This window comes from Thalassophryne amazonica, chromosome 2 (genome assembly GCF_902500255.1).
Source record: "Thalassophryne amazonica chromosome 2, fThaAma1.1, whole genome shotgun sequence".
NCBI lineage: Eukaryota > Metazoa > Chordata > Actinopteri > Batrachoidiformes > Batrachoididae > Thalassophryne > Thalassophryne amazonica.
The window spans coordinates 40,244,992-40,261,800 of record NC_047104.1 but is presented as its reverse complement, the minus strand read 5'-3'; the positions used below and the strand labels follow the sequence as shown (position 1 = coordinate 40,261,800).

The 16,809-nt window shown below is 42.9% G+C and overlaps 1 protein-coding gene across 1 annotated transcript in view; it reads right to left on the bottom strand.

Annotated features, from left to right (window-relative positions):
- Window positions 1-15,288, bottom strand: part of slc7a10a (solute carrier family 7 member 10a) — a 113,013-nt gene extending 97,725 nt beyond the window's left edge. Inside the window, exon 1 of the mRNA XM_034185275.1 lies at window positions 15,086-15,288. Coding sequence (XP_034041166.1) covers window positions 15,086-15,191 — 106 coding nt within the window. The 5' untranslated portion in view covers window positions 15,192-15,288. The remainder of the gene's footprint in view (window positions 1-15,085) is intronic.
- Between the last annotated feature and the right edge of the window lie 1,521 nt (window positions 15,289-16,809).

Below are 16,809 nucleotides of genomic sequence, written 5' to 3'. Positions count from 1 at the left end.
TACCATTGTGACCAACATCACAATGATCAAGCATAAGGCTAGAGGTCTAGAATAAAAATGGCGTAATTCAAAACTATAAGTATTCCACCTCCCGTGGTGCGATGCTATTTTAGACTATAGGCATGCACTATTGTCTACAAAGTGGGCCTATTACTCTGATTTGATCAACAAAAACAAGCATAATTCAAGGTTCCTCCTTTTACGGCCCCAGAATTTTTACATTACTTTGTAAAGAAAATAGATGGCATTAGGTTATCCCAGCATGCCGTTATCCAGCCACTACACCCTGTTATCAAGGTGGGTGCCATCACTGATATATTACCTAGATTTACAGAATTTGATAGCATCTCACTGGGCGTGCTAATGAAAGTAAAAGTACAACCTGCTTATTCGACCCTATACCAACAAAGGACCTGTGACCTACTCTAGGGCCTACTGTGTTGGAAATTACTAATCTGTCATTAACCTCGGGATCTGTTCCTAAATGTTTCAAATCTGCAGTGATTAAATCAGTACTTAAGAAATCTAATCTTGACCCTAGTGCACTGAAAAATTATAGGCCATTACCAAATCTATCATTTTGTTCTAAAAGTCTGGGAAAAAAGTGGTTTCACAGATGTAAAATGTAATTAAAAACAGAATTCAATGATCTGCAAATCCTCTTCAACCTATATTCAACTGAATACACCACAAGGACAAGATATTTAATGTTCAAACTGATAAACTTTGTTTTTTTGCAATTATTTGCTCATTTTGAAATGGATGTCTGCAACACATTTCAAAAATGCTGGGACAGTGGTATGTTTAACACTGTGTTACATCACCTTTCCTTCTAACAACACTCAATAAGCGTTTGGGAACTGAGGACACTAACTGTTGAAGCTGCCATCATCTACAGTTTATAATATTATCAGAAGATTCAGAGAATCTGGAGAACTTTCTACACATAAGCAGCAAGGCCGAAAACCAACATTGAACGCTTTGTAGGTGGAATTCTTTCCCATTCTTGCTTGATGTACGACTTCAGTTGTTCAACAGTCCGGGGTCTCCGTTGTCGTATTTTGCACTTCATAATACGCCACACATTTTCAATTGGCGACAGTTCTGGACTGCAGGGAGGTCAGTCTAGTACCCGAACTCTTTTACTACAAAGCCACGCTGTTGTAACACATGCAGAATGTGGCTTATCATTGTCTTGCTGAAATAAGCAGGGACATCCCTGAAAAAGACGTTGCTTGGATGGCAGCATGTGTTGCTCCAAAACCTGGATGTACCTTTCAGCATTGATGGTGCCATCAGAGATGCTGGCTTTTGAACTTTGCGCTGGTAACAATCTGGATGGTCTTTTTCCTCTGTTATCCGGAGGACACGACATCCATGATTTCCAAAAACAATCTGAAATGTGGACTCATCAGACCACAGCACACTTTTGCACTTTGCGTCTGCCCATTTCAAATGAGCTCGGGCCCAGAGAAGACGGCAGCGTTTCTGGATGTTGTTGATGTATGGCTTTCGCTTTGCATGGTAGAGTTTTAACTTGCACTTGTAGATGTAGCAATGAACTGTGTTAACTGAGAGTGCTTCTCTGAAGTGTTCCTGAGCCCACGCGGTAAGATCCTTTACACAATGATGTCGGTTTTTAATGCAGTGCCACCTGAGGGAGCATTCAATGTTAGTTTTTGGCCTTGCTGCTTATGTGCAGAAAGTTCTTCAGATTCTCTGAATCTTCTGATTATATTATGGACTGTAGATGATGGAATCCCTAAATTCCTTGCAATTGAACATTGAGAAACGCTGTTCTTAAACTGCTGGACTATTTTTTCACGCAGTTGTTCACAAAGTTTTGATCCTCGCCCCATCTTTGCTTATGAATGGCTGAGCCTTTTGGGGATGCTCCTTTTATACCCAATCATGACCCTCACAATTAGTGTCCTCAGTTCCCAAATGCTTATTGAGTGTTGTCAGAAGGAAAGGTGATGTAACACAGTGGTAAACATACCACTGCCCCAGCTTTTTTGAAACGTGTTGCAGGCATCCATTTCAAAATGAGCAAATATTTGCACAAAAACAGTATCAGTTTAAACATTACATATCTTGTCTTTGTCGTGTATTCAATTAGGCTGAATATAGGTTGAAGAGGATTTGCAAATCATTGTATTCTGTTTTTATTTACATTTTACACAATGTCCCAACTTCAATGGAATTGGGGTTGTGTAAACCTCACCATCAGTGGCCACAGAAGCTGCAGTGTGGATAACAGACACAAAATAAGAGATGCAAAGTTCCAAAAATGACCACAAGTCTATGTCTGACCCCAATGAAAAGGTGCATCATTGTATCTCAGTAACCAGCAGCTGATGCATTTGATAGGTCAGGACAACAGAAGTCTGTGCAGAAAAGAATGTTTCTGTATCTCATCTCGTCCCTGAGAAACGGGCATTATGCACCTGTGGCCTTGACAAGACACTGTTGTGATAGGATGGCCCACTGAATTTACCTACCAGGCTTGACTGAAAAGTCTTTGCCACAGCCAATTATAAATAAATAAATAAATCAAATAGAAAATCACCTCTTTCTGCTTCATGCCAAAGCTAATGAGGCTAAACAGCAATTTGTGGGCTTAAATTACCAAAGATAAAAAGTTTGCTTTTGATTCAGTATAACAATTTCTCCTGCCATGAGCAATGACAAATGAAATCTGCCTTCACTCCTGACAGAAATGAAATACTGCGTGCCATGCATGGCTGCACATAAAACAGAAAGTGGGTACAAGCAGAGCAGGATGCTGTTGATTGGTGTCAGACAAGTAATCAGTTGTTCTCTGGCAACACCAAATGTTATGTACTTTATATTGTGCATTTTTCAAAAACGTTTATTTGCTTGGATGAACTTGTGCAATGTTCCTAAATATGTACGAAGGTTTCATAGTTATTGAACAAACTGAATAAATAAATTAGGAAAAATAAATTAATAAATACATTAAAATAAAAAATAAATAAATTAAACTAGGTTTTGGGTTCTCCAGGTTCTGAATGTTCAGTGTTTTATTTATATTATGTCTGGTTGCCGTGGTCTTGCTTCACTTATGATTGATATTGTTTCATTTAGTCTCTGTGTATCTTTTCTTTGCCACGTATTTAGTTTTGCTTTATTGTTTATTATTTGCTTTCACTCTTAGTTCCGTATGTTGCTTTAGTCTTAGTTTAATTCTGTATAACACATTTATTGTATTATACTTTAGTCACAAGTTTTGGTTATCATTTATCTTCAAGTGTTTTTTATCTGATTATGTTCCTTTTGTTATTTATTGCATCTTCTGTTTATCAGTTATCTTGTTTTATTGCATTACCGTATTTTCCGCACCATAAGGCGCACCTAAAAGCCTTAAATTTTCACAAAAATCGGCCATGCGCCCTATAATCCGGTGCGCCTTATGTGCGCACTGAATTCCAAAATCTGTAAAAACGACAGACGTTGTCTTTGACCGTCGGAATATCGGACCATTTCCCGCTGACACAAGGACGTAATACGTAAAGTACGTACGCTAGCAGCGTAGAGTACATACCCTGGTAGCGATAAACCAATCGGAGAACATTACGTAATACGTAAAGTACGTACGCTGGTAGCGTAGAGTACGTACGCTGCCAGCGATAAACCAATCAGAGAAGAGCCCGTGAGTCCATGGTACGTACACTTACCTCCGCCACTCCTCCGGTAGTTACCGTATACTACAGGTATCCTGCAAAACAACATTTGTTTGTCTAACGACCCCCGAACATGGCGCCAGCGAAGAGACATGCTTACGAGGCACAATTCAAACTGCAGGCTATTAGTTACGCGGTTGTTCATGGGAATAGAGCAGCTGCGAGAGGAAACAAGAAAATGAACTGTGCCAAGTTAAAAAGACCAAACGGAGTTTCCGTAGAAACAAAGCAAGGTTGGCACAGCTAGAAGACCAGCTGTTCAATTCAGACACAGAAGAAGAAGACTTCGATGGATTTGTGACAGAACCATAATAAAAAATAATGTGAGTACCATATTGTTAAATACTGGTAGTTCAAAGTTGTTAAAAAGTTCAAATAAACTCACCGTTTTGCTTCCGTGACCTTTTTTTTTTTTTTTGTAGACTATATGTTTTAGCGTGCGCCTTTTGTAAGGGGTAAGTACCCGCTAGTTGAGGGCGTGCCTTATAATCTGGTGCGCCTTATGGTGCAGAAAATATGGTATTCTGTAGTCACCGGGTCTGTTTATTCTCTGTTATACCAGTAGTTTGTTTTTTCTTCATCATTTATTGTATTCACTTTTATGTCTCAGTCAGTATCAGTTCCATCCTAGTTTGGTTTAATATTAGGGTTCTTGTTTTTCCGCTTCTTAGACTAGTCACAGTATTTCTTAGTTTTGCCACGTTTGTTTTGCTCACACATTATTGTTTGTCTGGAACACGTCACATTATTTACAGTTAGTTTTTCTGTCACTTACTTAACTTGCTTTGCACTGCTTTTTTTGCCCTCCCGCACACTCTTGCCTTTCTTCCCTCTTTGTTTCACTAAACCACACCTCTTTCCAGAACCTTCCACACACCTGTCTCACATCACCTTGATTAGTTTGCTCCTTATTTAAGCCCTCACAGTCTCACTGCTCACTGCCAGATTGTTGATTTCATGTCACTTTCCAGCCTCCATCCCGTGCTTAGTTTTGTCCTGTCTTGCTTGTTGGTATTCTGATTTTGCCTGTTTTTGACCTCGAGTTTGTTTTGCCTCTGATAGCCCAAACACTGTGTATTTTGACCTGTGCCTGTTTATTGACTACGCCTCAGCATCTTGTCTGTCTGCTACCTCTGCCACGCTGCTGGACCACACGTGTACCGACCACCTGCCTGTTGTACCCATTAAACCTCTTTCGAACTCTATTAGTCATGTGAGTTTGCAGTTGTGTCCATACAGTTTGTGCCACGCCTGCTAGGTACCAACAATTTTGTCCACATCTGTATAAGAACAAAGACAAATTCCTACATTATGTGGGGGAAAAGTGTAATCTCACTGGCTAATGCTGATTGGTCCAGCGACCCATCAGTCAAATCCTCTGCTTGTCTGCTGTCAAATTAAAGAGGAGGACTTGAACATTCAAACACCTCCCAGAAGTGTTTTAATCAGAAAATAAGGCATCTACACTTTCACCCTAAGGATATCTTGTGCTTCCATCAGATTGCAAAGCTATTTCACAGAACGCAGAAGTTTTTTTTGACACGGTAGCATTTCTCATTCATTGCACAATAGCCACCTGTTAGTCACTCTCCTTTTTCCAGCACAAGATTTCCTGGAATATTTCAAAAAGAAAAGATATTAGGTCGAGCATTTCTCAGCATGACTTAACTCAGCCACTGCACCCTGCTACTGAGGTGGTGCTACCATTGAGATGCTACCTAGATTTACAGAATTTGACAGTATCTCACTACGCGCACTGATGAAACTCGTGACATCTACAAAAAGCACAACCTGCTTATTTGATCCTATACCAAGAAAACTGTTTAACCCCCTACCACCCTCCTCATTTTGGCTTGTCAGTATCTCACAAATAAAAAGTGAAATTTCCAATCGATGGGATATATAGGTTTAGAAGGGGTTAAGGACCTGTGGCCCACTATTGGGCCGACTGTGCTGGAAATTATTAATCTGTCATTAGCCTCTGGATCTGTTCGGAAATGTTTCAAGTCTGCAGTGATGAAATCATTACTTAAGAAGTCTAATCTTGACCCTGGTATATTGAAAAATTATAGGCCGATATCAGATCTCTCCTTTTGTTCTACAACTCTGGAAAAAGTGGTCTCACGGCAGCTCGTGGACCACCTTACAGAGAATAATCTTTTTGAGCCACTGTGGTATGCTTTTAGGAAGTATCACTCCACAGAGACAGCTCTTACTAAAGTAGTGAATGACCTTCTGTGAGCAATGGCCTCAGACACCATTACAGTTTTAGTGCTGTTACATCTCAGTGCTGTGTTTGACACCGTGGATCATCGTATTTTACTCGATAGGCTGGAGAATTATTTTGGTATTACTGGAACTGCCCTTGCATGGTTGACGTCACACTTGTCCAGTCGTTCTCAATGTGTCTTGCACAATAACACTACCTCTAGCCTTAGTGATATGAAATTCGGGGTTCCACAGGGATCCGTCCTAAGCCCCCTGCTTTTCTCCCTTTATCTTGCACCCCTCGGCATATTCTGCAGTGTTTTTGGGATTGCCTTTCATTGCTATGCTGATGGCACTCAATTGTACATGCTGATAACTGCTGGTAATCTCATTCATATAAAATCCTGAGAGGATTGCCTTACACCAGTGAGAAGCTGGATGTCTAGTAATTTCCTCCTTTTGAACTCTGATAAGACTGAAATGATGGTTCTTGGTCCAGCAAGACATCGGCATTAGTTTGACCAGCTAGCGCTTATTTTAGGGCCCCTTCACACATAGTGTGAAGTTTGGTCGACGTGCGCATGAAGCAGGAATCATGTGCAAAACGTGTAAAATCATCCCTGCTTCGACCGCCTTGTACACGTGTTTCTATGACTACTTGTGCACACCAATGGCTGAAAGACAGAGTGTGCGCTGTGCGAACCCATTAATCCCTCTCGCGGCAGGTGTCGGCCAAATTCCATCTGACACTCATGAACATCTAACACCTTTCGTTTGGCCCTTAGAAAATGTGTGGCCATTCGCACCCTTGGAACGACAACAGTCTACAGACAATCACTGTCGTGCTGGCAGTGAAATTTACGAATCCCGTGGGTGGTGTTTATATATATATATATATATATATATACGAGGTCTATTAGAAAAGTATCCGACCTTATTATTTTTTTCAAAAACCATATGGATTTGAATCACGTGTGATTACATCAGACATGCTTGAACCCTCGTGGGCATGCGAGAGTTTTTTCACGCCTGTCGGTTACGTCATTCGCCTGTGGGCAGTCTTTGAGTGAGGAGTCGTCCACCTGCTCGTCGATTTTTTTCATTGTTTAGGAATGGCTCAGAGACTGTTGCTTTGTTTGATAAAATTTTTTTCAAAACTGTAAGGCACAACTGAGTGGACACCATTCAATAAATTCAGTTGGTTTTCGGTAAAAATTTTAACGGCTGATGAGAGATTTTGGTCTGGTAGTGTCGCTTTAAGGACGGTCCACGGCGCCTGACGGCGATCTGCGCTTCGAGGCGGCAGCGTCTCGCCGTTTCAAGTTGAAAACTTCCACATTTCAGGCTCTGTTGACGCAGTAAGTCGTCAGAGAACAGAGAACTTTCAGAAGAAGTCGGCATGAGGAGTTTATTCGGACATTCCATTGTTAACGGTTATTTTGTAATGAAAGAACGTGCGGGCAGAGTCGCATGTCGGGCTGGACCCGACCGCGGGGGTCGCGGCAGGAAAAACACCAGCCCAAGCTGTTAAACAATTTCTCAGTTACTCACTTGTTGAAAGCCATTAAAAGCCGCCTGAATTCTACAAATGGTTTTCAACACGGAGGTGTTTTTCCTGTCGCGGCGCACACAGATTTGCCGAGTCGTCACGGAAACGACTCGGCGAATTTGCGCGTACGTCTTTCATTAAAAAAATGTCCTTAAACAGTGGAATGTCCGCATAAATTCCTCATGCCGGCCTCTTCTGAATCTTCTCTGTTCTCTCACGATGTCCTGGGTGAATTAAGCCTTAAATTAGGATGTTTTCAGCTCGAAACAGGCCGACGACAGCGCCTGGAAGCGCTGCAGGACGTCCCGCTCCGTGGGAAGTCCTTACACCGACAGAAACACCCCATAATCTCTCATCAGCCGTTAAACTTTTCACAGAAAACCAGCTTAATTTCTCGAATACTCGGATATTCCTCACAGGTCCAGAAAAAATTTTGATAAAGCAACGCGCGCCGTCTCGAGCAGCGTGTGAAACAAAGGAATTCAGCCGAGAGGGCGGGACCACATCTCACTCAAGGCCTGCCCACAGGGAAATGACGTCACCGACACGCGTGAAAAAACTCACGCATGCGCACGAGGGTTCAAGCATGATTGGTGTAATCGCATGTCATTCAAATCCATATAGTTAAAAAAAAATAAAAGGGTCGGTTTATTATCTAAGAGACCTCATATATATATATATATATATACATATATATATATATATATACATATATATATATATATATATATATATATATATACACTCAACAAAAATATAAATGCAACACTTTTGGTTTTGCTCCCATTTTGTATGAGATGAACTCAAAGATCTAAAACTTTTTCCACATACACAATATCACCATTTCCCTCAAATATTGTTCACAAACCAGTCTAAATCTGTGATAGTGAGCACTTCTCCTTTGCTGAGATAATCCATCCCACCTCACAGGTGTGCCATATCAAGATGCTGATTAGACACCATGATTAGTGCACAGGTGTGCCTTAGACTGCCCACAATAAAAGGCCACTCTGAAAGGTGCAGTTTTGTTTTATTGGGGGGGGGGATACCAGTCAGTATCTGGTGTGACCACCATTTGCCTCATGCAGTGCAACACATCTCCTTCACACAGAGTTGATCAGGTTGTCAATTGTGGCCTGTGGAATGTTGGTCCACTCCTCTTCAATGGCTGTGCGAAGTTGCTGGATATTGGCAGGAACTGGTACACGCTGTCGTATATGCCGGTCCAGAGCATCCCAAACATGCTCAATGGGTGACATGTCCGGTGAGTATGCCGGCCATGCAAGAACTGGGACATTTTCAGCTTCCAAGAATTGTGTACAGATCCTTGCAACATGGGGCCGTGCATTATCCTACTGCAACATGAGGTGATGTTCTTGGATGTATGGCACAACAATGGGCCTCAGGATCTCGTCACGGTATCTCTGTGCATTCAAAATGCCATCAATAAAATGCACCTGTGTTCTTCGTCCATAACAGACGCCTGCCCATACCATAACCCCACCGCCACCATGGGCCACTCGATTCACAACACTGACATCAGAAAACCGCTCACCCACACGACGCCACACATGCTGTCTGCCATCTGCTCTGAACAGTGTGTACCGGGATTCATCCGTGAAGAGAACACCTCTCCAATGTGCCAAACGCCAGCAAATGTGTGCATTTGCCCTCAAGTCGGTTACAACAACGAACTGGAGTCAGGTCGAGACCTCGATGAGGACGACGAGCATGCAGATGAGCTTCCCTGAGACGGTTTCTGACAGTTTGTGCAGAAATTCTTTGGTTATGCAAACCGATTGTTTCAGCAGCTGTCCGAGTGGCTGGTCTCAGACGATCTTGGAGGTGAACATGCTGGATGTGGAGGTCCTGGGCTGGTGTGGTTACACGTGGTCTACGGTTGTGAGGCTGGTTGGATGTACTGCCAAATTCTCTGAAACGCCTTTGGAGACGGCTTATGGTAGAGAAATGAACATTCAATACACGAGCAACAGCTCTGGTTGACATTCCTGCTGTCAGCATGCCAATTGCACGCTCCCTCAAATCTTGCGACATCTGTGGCATTGTGCCGTGTGATAAAACTGCACCTTTCAGAGTGGCCTTTTATTGTGGACAGTCTAAGGCACACCTGTGCACTAATCATGGTGTCTAATCAGCATCTTGATATGGCACACCTGTGAGGTGGGATGGATTATCTCAGCAAAGGAGAAGTGCTCACTATCACAGATTTAGACTGGTTTGTGAACAATATTTGAGGGAAATGGTGATATTGTGTATGTGGAAAAAGTTTTAGATCTTTGAGTTCATCTCATACAAAATAGGAGCAAAACCAAAAGTGTTGCGTTTATATTTTTGTTGAGTGTATATATATATATATTCCACATCAGCGGCACGATGTGGTTCCACAGGTATACCAGCTGGTTTTTACTTTTTATTTATCCCACATCAGCGGTGTGATGTGCATGCCTGCCCATCGGCACAATGTTTCGTGGTGCACTAATTTGAACTGTTTTGCGCTGTTTTGCCGTGTTCACCCAAACTTTGCACTGTGTGTGAAGGGGCCTTTAGGTTCGTGTGTTATACATCATACGGACAAAGTCAGGAACCTTGGGGTAATTTTTGATCCTGCATTGTCCTTTGACCTCCACATTAAAGACATCACAAGGACTGCTTTCTTCCAACAGCGAAATATAGTGAAGATTCGTTCGATCCTGTCTATGGCTGATGCTGAGACCCTGATATATGCATTTGTTTCTTCTAGATTGGATTATTGCAATGTTTTATTTTCTGGGTTGCCGCAGTCCAGAATCAAGGATCTTGAACTTGTTCAAAATGTTGCTGCCAGACTCTTGACACCAAACAGAAAGTTTGACCACATTACTTCCATTTTGGCATCTCTTCACTGGCTTCCTGTCTCCGTGACATCAGATTTTAAGGTCCCGCTACTGGCCTATAAAACTGTTCATGGCCTGGCACCGCCCTATTTGGCTGATCTACTTAAGCCCTACGTACTGCCCCAGGCTTTGCGTTCACAGGACACAGGATTGCTTTGTATTCCTAGGGTGACTAAAAAGTCTGTGGGAAATACAGTCTTCTCCTATCATGCGCTGGTCCTGTGGAATGATCTCTCTGCGTTTGTGAGGCAGTCAAACTCTGCTGAGACTTTTAAGTCAGCAGCGGTGAAATTCGTGCCGCTGCTGACGGAGCAAAAGCGCCACCATGTTGAATTCTCACAGGACATGCTGGACTCCGAAAAATGATGCCCACCTCTTCCACCATTCGGAAGATTCAGACGGCTTTCGGTGGCTTTTCAGTCGTGTGACTATCCAAGAAACTGTGGAAGAGGTGGGCATGTCACAACATGTCCTGTGAGACTTCAACATGGTGGTGCTTTTGCTCTGCCCTCAGCCATCGGCATGAATTTTGCTGCAACTCTTTTCATGGCCAAATCTTCTGTCACAGTGGAATGTGCCGAAAAAGTGCTGATGTCCACCTCTTCCGCAATTTCTCAGATAGTCACACAATGGTCCCGCATCACCACAGCGTTCACTTTCGAAATGATCTGGTCATTTCAGCATGTTGATGGCCGCCCGGAGCGCGGCGCGCTCTCCACCATTGTGCGGACGTCTTTAAACCAGTTGTACCGCTCCTTAATCTGTGTGATGCCCATAGGCCCGTTACCGAAAGCCGTCTGAATAATCCGAATGGTTTCCACCTGGCTGTCGCGCAGTTTCTGGCAAAATTTGATGCAGTCATGCTGCTCCAGTTGTTCCACCATTTTCCTTGCAAAGAATACAAGAGACTACACCCATCCTCACACAAAGGCTGCTTACAAGCAAATGACGCAATCAACAGGCGTGAAAAAACTCATGCTTGCGCACGAAGGTTCAAGGTTGGCTCATGCAAGCACACGTGATTCAAATCCATCAGGTTTTTGAAAAAATAAAAAGGTCTGATACTTTTCTAACAAACCTCGTAGAGCATAACATCAACAGATTATCCATCCAGTCGTCTTTGGTGAAGGATGTACTCACTCTAGGCAATCCTTACCATGCCCAGGCACATTGGACACACAAAGTTCAATTTGCTTGACTAGTTTGAAAGCTGTGGACCGTGCTCAGGTACAGTGTACTTTGTCGAGCCTGGCCCGGCTTGCCGAGGTGGTCCGATGCGTGGTCCAGTTCGACCCAGACACCCACTGGTTCATTTTAGAGATGGGCACACCCACTAGTGGGTTTGCTGGAGGCCCACCTCCATGTGCATTTGGAGGGGGACGTCCTACTGGTAGTTTCAAACCTTCAGATTTGGAGGCAAATTTAACTCAGTACTTGTGAAAGTCCCAGGAGTACTGCATGTTTTACTGTATCAATGTAACCTTGTTAAAGTGTATTTAGTGATACTATAAGCCGCTGCGCCTGCAATAAGTGGATGAATGAATGGAAAGTTGAAAGCATGAGCTCATGGCCAGATTATCAGACGTCATAACCAGATAAAGTAAAAATGGAATGTACAGCCTGTTAAGAATGTACAGTCATACACAAAGCTTGATCTGTTCCTTCAGCTGGTCACATTTTAATTATCAGCGGCACAAGGCTGATTTCAATCCCACACAGTAAAGAGTGGTCAACTGCTGACTCATCGTTTAGCTGATGTGCATCTGTCTGTCTTTTGGCTCTACCAGTTTGCACATTTTACGCTGAAGAATCTTCACGATGAAATTCCAGAATTACAAGAATGGGCAGAGGTCGGCTTGAACCCAAGACTTTCTTGCTGTGAAGCAAAGGGGCTAACCACAGCGAGATACTCAGCAATTAACCGATCATCTAAAAAATAATCGTGAACCATTTTGGAACACAATTAACACCTTTTTTAAACAAGCAATGTGCATGCTGGTGCAGATACAAACCCTGTACTGACTCCAACTTTGAGTGTTTCAAAACACTTGTTTCAAACAGTTGGTGATGTAGTGAGGCCTCATTTAGCAAAGTAACTATTATGTCTCCCTGATTCAATTAAATTTATTTGCACATTGCCAAATAACCTAAGTCGCACTGAGGTGGTTAGCAAGAGTCGAGTCATTGGCAACAGTGTTTAGGGAAAAATTCCCTCAGGCCTTTTTTGATTACAGGAAGAAACCTCGAAAGACTGGCGTCCTGTCCAGGGTGTACCCCGCCTTGCGCTCTATGATTGCTGGGATAGGCTCCAGCTCCCGCAACCCTTAACTGGACTAAGCGGTTGAAGATGAGTATGTGTGTGTGTGAGGAAGAAACCTCAAGCAGGCCAAACACAGTGGAGTGACCATCTAAATGGTAAATGAACTGCATTCATATAGTGCTTTTCCATCTGCGTCAGACACTCAAAGCGCTTTACAATAATGCCTCACATTCACCCTTATGTCAGAGTGCTGCCATACAAGGTGCTCACTACACACCGGGAGCAACTAGGGGATTAAGGACCTTGCACAAGGGCCCCTAGTGATTTTCTGGTCAGGCTGGGATTTGAACCAAGGATCCTCTGGTCTCAAGCCCAATGCTTAACCACTAGATCCCCTACATCTACTTTGGCTGTACGAAGCACAGATATGAATTACAGTCTCACACCCTTCAAAGGTAAACCTTAAGTAGCTACACATTTTCCACCACTTCCTGCAGGAACCCAAGGCATTCCCAACCCATCTAGGAAATGTAATCCCTCCAGCATGTCCTGGGTCTTCCCCGGAGCTTCCTCACAGTTGTACGTGCCTGGAAGACCTCGCTAGGGAGATGACCAGGGGCATCCTCACCTGGTGCCTGAACCACCTCAGCTGGCTCCTTTCGATGCCAATAATCAGCAGCTCAACTCAGAGTTCCTCCCGGACAGTCGAACTTCTCACCCTGTCCAGGAGTGTAAGCCCAGATACCCGACAGAGGAATCGCATTTCCACCGCTTGTATCTGCGACCGTATTCTTTTGGCCATGACCCAAAGTTCCTGACCATAGGTGAGGATAGGCGTGTAAATCGATTGGTAAATTGAGACCCCAAAAGGTTTATTATTTTATGTGTTATTGGGGCTGCACCTAATGATTATTTTCATCATTGATTAAGTGATTTGTTGTTTGCTCCATAATAGGTCACAAAACAGTAACAGAAATAAATAATGGAGTGTTCCCTGGCTCAATATGTATCTGTGATGCAAATGTGGTGAGAATCTGTGAAGTAGGTTTGACATAATCCTTCAAAGCCTATATAATGTGAAACTCGATCCAGAATACGGATCCGGATCACCTCCGAAATTTAATGGAATCTTCCATACTGTGCAGTAGTTTTGACATAATCCTGCTAACAGACAGACAAATAAATAAATGCAGATGATTTTATTACATCCTTAGCGGATGTAATAAACATGTCTTGTTTTGTCGACAAACTAAAGATGTTCCGTTTAATGTTCCAGAGGAGCAAAGAAACTAGAGCCTGTTTATATTATTCAGCCCTAAGGGGGTTTGTGTTAGAGCACGAAGTGGCAAAAAAAAATAACAGAAGGAAAATTGTTGGGAAATAATGACCCGAAACTAGAAGTGAAACCAGAAAATATTCACACTTAAGAAACTGAAGTCAAAGAATTTGGAATTTTAAAAACATGACTTAAATCAAATGTTTACAACAATAGATGGCAGGTAATTTCATACTCTGTTAAGCCTTGCAGCTCAAGTCAGAAAGCATTTGTTTCATTTTATCTTTGCCTGCTTTGGTTTGACATCAGTTTTAAATTTTTCAGCTAAACCTGTAAAATCGGATGATGAAACATCACTTTTAGATTTCATGTTTGCCTGGGTTATAGCTCTGTTAACAGTTAGTTAACAAAAGCCCAACCCTGTGCTGCAAAAACCTGCTTGGGGAGGTGGGGGGATCTGTGAGCAATCCATTCCCGAAGTGACAAGCAATGTGATGTCACAAAGAGAGAAAAGGGCCTGTGAGATCCCGGCAGTGTGATAAAGGCTTATCTCACCATTTAAGCTGCATAACAACAATAATATATGTGGCCGACCGGACGCTGATCTTGGGCTGATTCACGCGTCGGACTTCAGCGGCACAGTAAAGTGCTGAGTGCTGCACACTGACAGATGCTCTCTGCAACTTCTGCAGGAAACTACAAGAGCTCAGCTTCCTGCATCTAACCGCTCGGTCTATTTGATTTCCCTGTCATGAGGTTTGAGCACATTTTAATGTGCAGCACGACCTGGGACACAATGATTTCTTTCATGCGCCGAAGAGTGAATTTATGTCTGTGCGCCACATGTCAGCGCTCTTCAAGTTGAACTCGACAACATCCAGCCACGTATGCACACCGATACCCCGACCACAGCAGCCTGCAGACTGATGCAACAGTTTCCACGTCGAACATCAGAACCACGCACACCGAACGAGAAGGCCCGTCCGTGCGTAAAAGTGGCTTTCACTGCGCGTATTTTTTGGCGATTTTTGTGTGCCAAAAAATCCGAATATGCCCGAGTGATAAATCAAGCTACAGAAGTAGATCTAAAACTCTCGTGATCGTCTCCTTGCCTGTTTCATGATGTCATCACGTCAATAAATGTGCACATTCAGCAGCGCGCTGAGGCTTCTGTCCCGTTCGTCACACACTCACCGATGATTATAGCGCAGGCGCTCAAAAGCCCAATTTCTTTTTTCAGAGTTACTCTGTCGCTCCTGGAGGAGTTTTTATCCTTCTCCCTTTTCTTTTTGTCTCCCATCTCCTCGGCCGTGGAAATGTCCTCCCTGGCCGCCTCGGTCCGGTCCACACAGTGGAAACTGAACCAGGCTCGGCGCGCTGGGCTGCCTTTATAACATCCCACTGGTGGGCGAGGGAGACATGCGCATGCGCACGACTCAGGACGCGCTTCTGAACCTGCACCTTCACTGCAGGTACTCACCACTAGAGTGCCTTTATTAGAGAGAGTGGCGACATGACAAGTCGAACAAAAATCGGTCACGTGACTCATGGTACCACCTTGGGTTCAAAATAATTGTTAATCTGTCTGCATGTAAATCCAGCTATTTTATTTATTAATTCGCCGAAAATGCCGGGTTGTTGTGCATTTGGATACACAAATAGACGCAACAAGGGTGTCAAGATGTACAGATTCCCTGCAGATTTGAACAGAAGAAAAATTTGGGAAAATAAAGTCAGCTGTGGGATGGAAGCTTTGAGAGGTAAATTTATTGTTCAGTCCCAAGTACAGTAAAACTCACCTAAACCATCATCGTATAAACCAGATATTTGCAGTCACCGGACAGAAAAGTCCCAAAGTTTTTGTGTTGTTTTCCATTTAATAAACACCATATATAACGGATTTTGTACAACAGATTTTTCACTCACATCAGATAAAATGTCCCATCCGATCACAATGTATTTCCATTAAAAACCCCTCACATGTGGGACCGGAGTCATTTCCGTGATTAAAAGCCTGACCGTTTATTTTTTCACACCGTGCTCAGACTCGGACCTGCAGCCTGAGGCGCATGTCAGGCTGCCTCAGGCTGCAGGCTGTGCATGCCATTTACATTTTGATAATGGATCAAATAAATTTGGCAGAAAACACAAATTCAGAGGAAATTTTGACCCGGTCATTAAGTGAGGTGCAGGTCCCGATTCAGGATTCCCCAGAGATGTTCGGCGCCTCCTTACTGTAACTAATCCGTTACATACATCTCGCTCACATCGGATAAAATATCCCGTCCGATCACAATGTATGTGTGTGCAGAGGTACAAATTAAAGTTCAGTTATGACACTCACCGATTTGAGGAAAGCGGGACCGGAGTCATTTCTGTGATTAAAAGTACGACCGTTTATTTTTTCAAATCGTGTTCGACTGGGACCTGAAGTCTGATGGGCACCTGTTAAATCAAACACACATTTTCTGCTTTTAATCCTTCGTCTGCCATAATATTATATTAGTTTTTACAGTGCGCACGCTGATTACAAATGGATCAGAAAAGTCTGCAAATTTACAGCACAAAGTCATTAAAAGAGGAAATTGTACAGTTTACCTTTGAATTAGAGGTGATGATTGTCAAAAGAAAAGCTTATTGAGGGTCTAATTAGTCCATAATAAAGCATAATCCAGCGACAGAGAACTTTAAAACTGTCATGCACGTCATTGCATGACAGAGTTACAGCTGTGCAGCTGCATAAATCAGGCTTTAAATTAATTAAATAAGTCATCATAAATTGTAAGTTTATGTAAATTTGATATCTTAACTATTTTTATATTTACTTTGATAACACCTGTACCTGGATGTGTCGCTGTATGTGGTTAAATTATTTTTTAAAAATGTTGAATTAAAGGTTCATTCAGTAGTTCAGCACA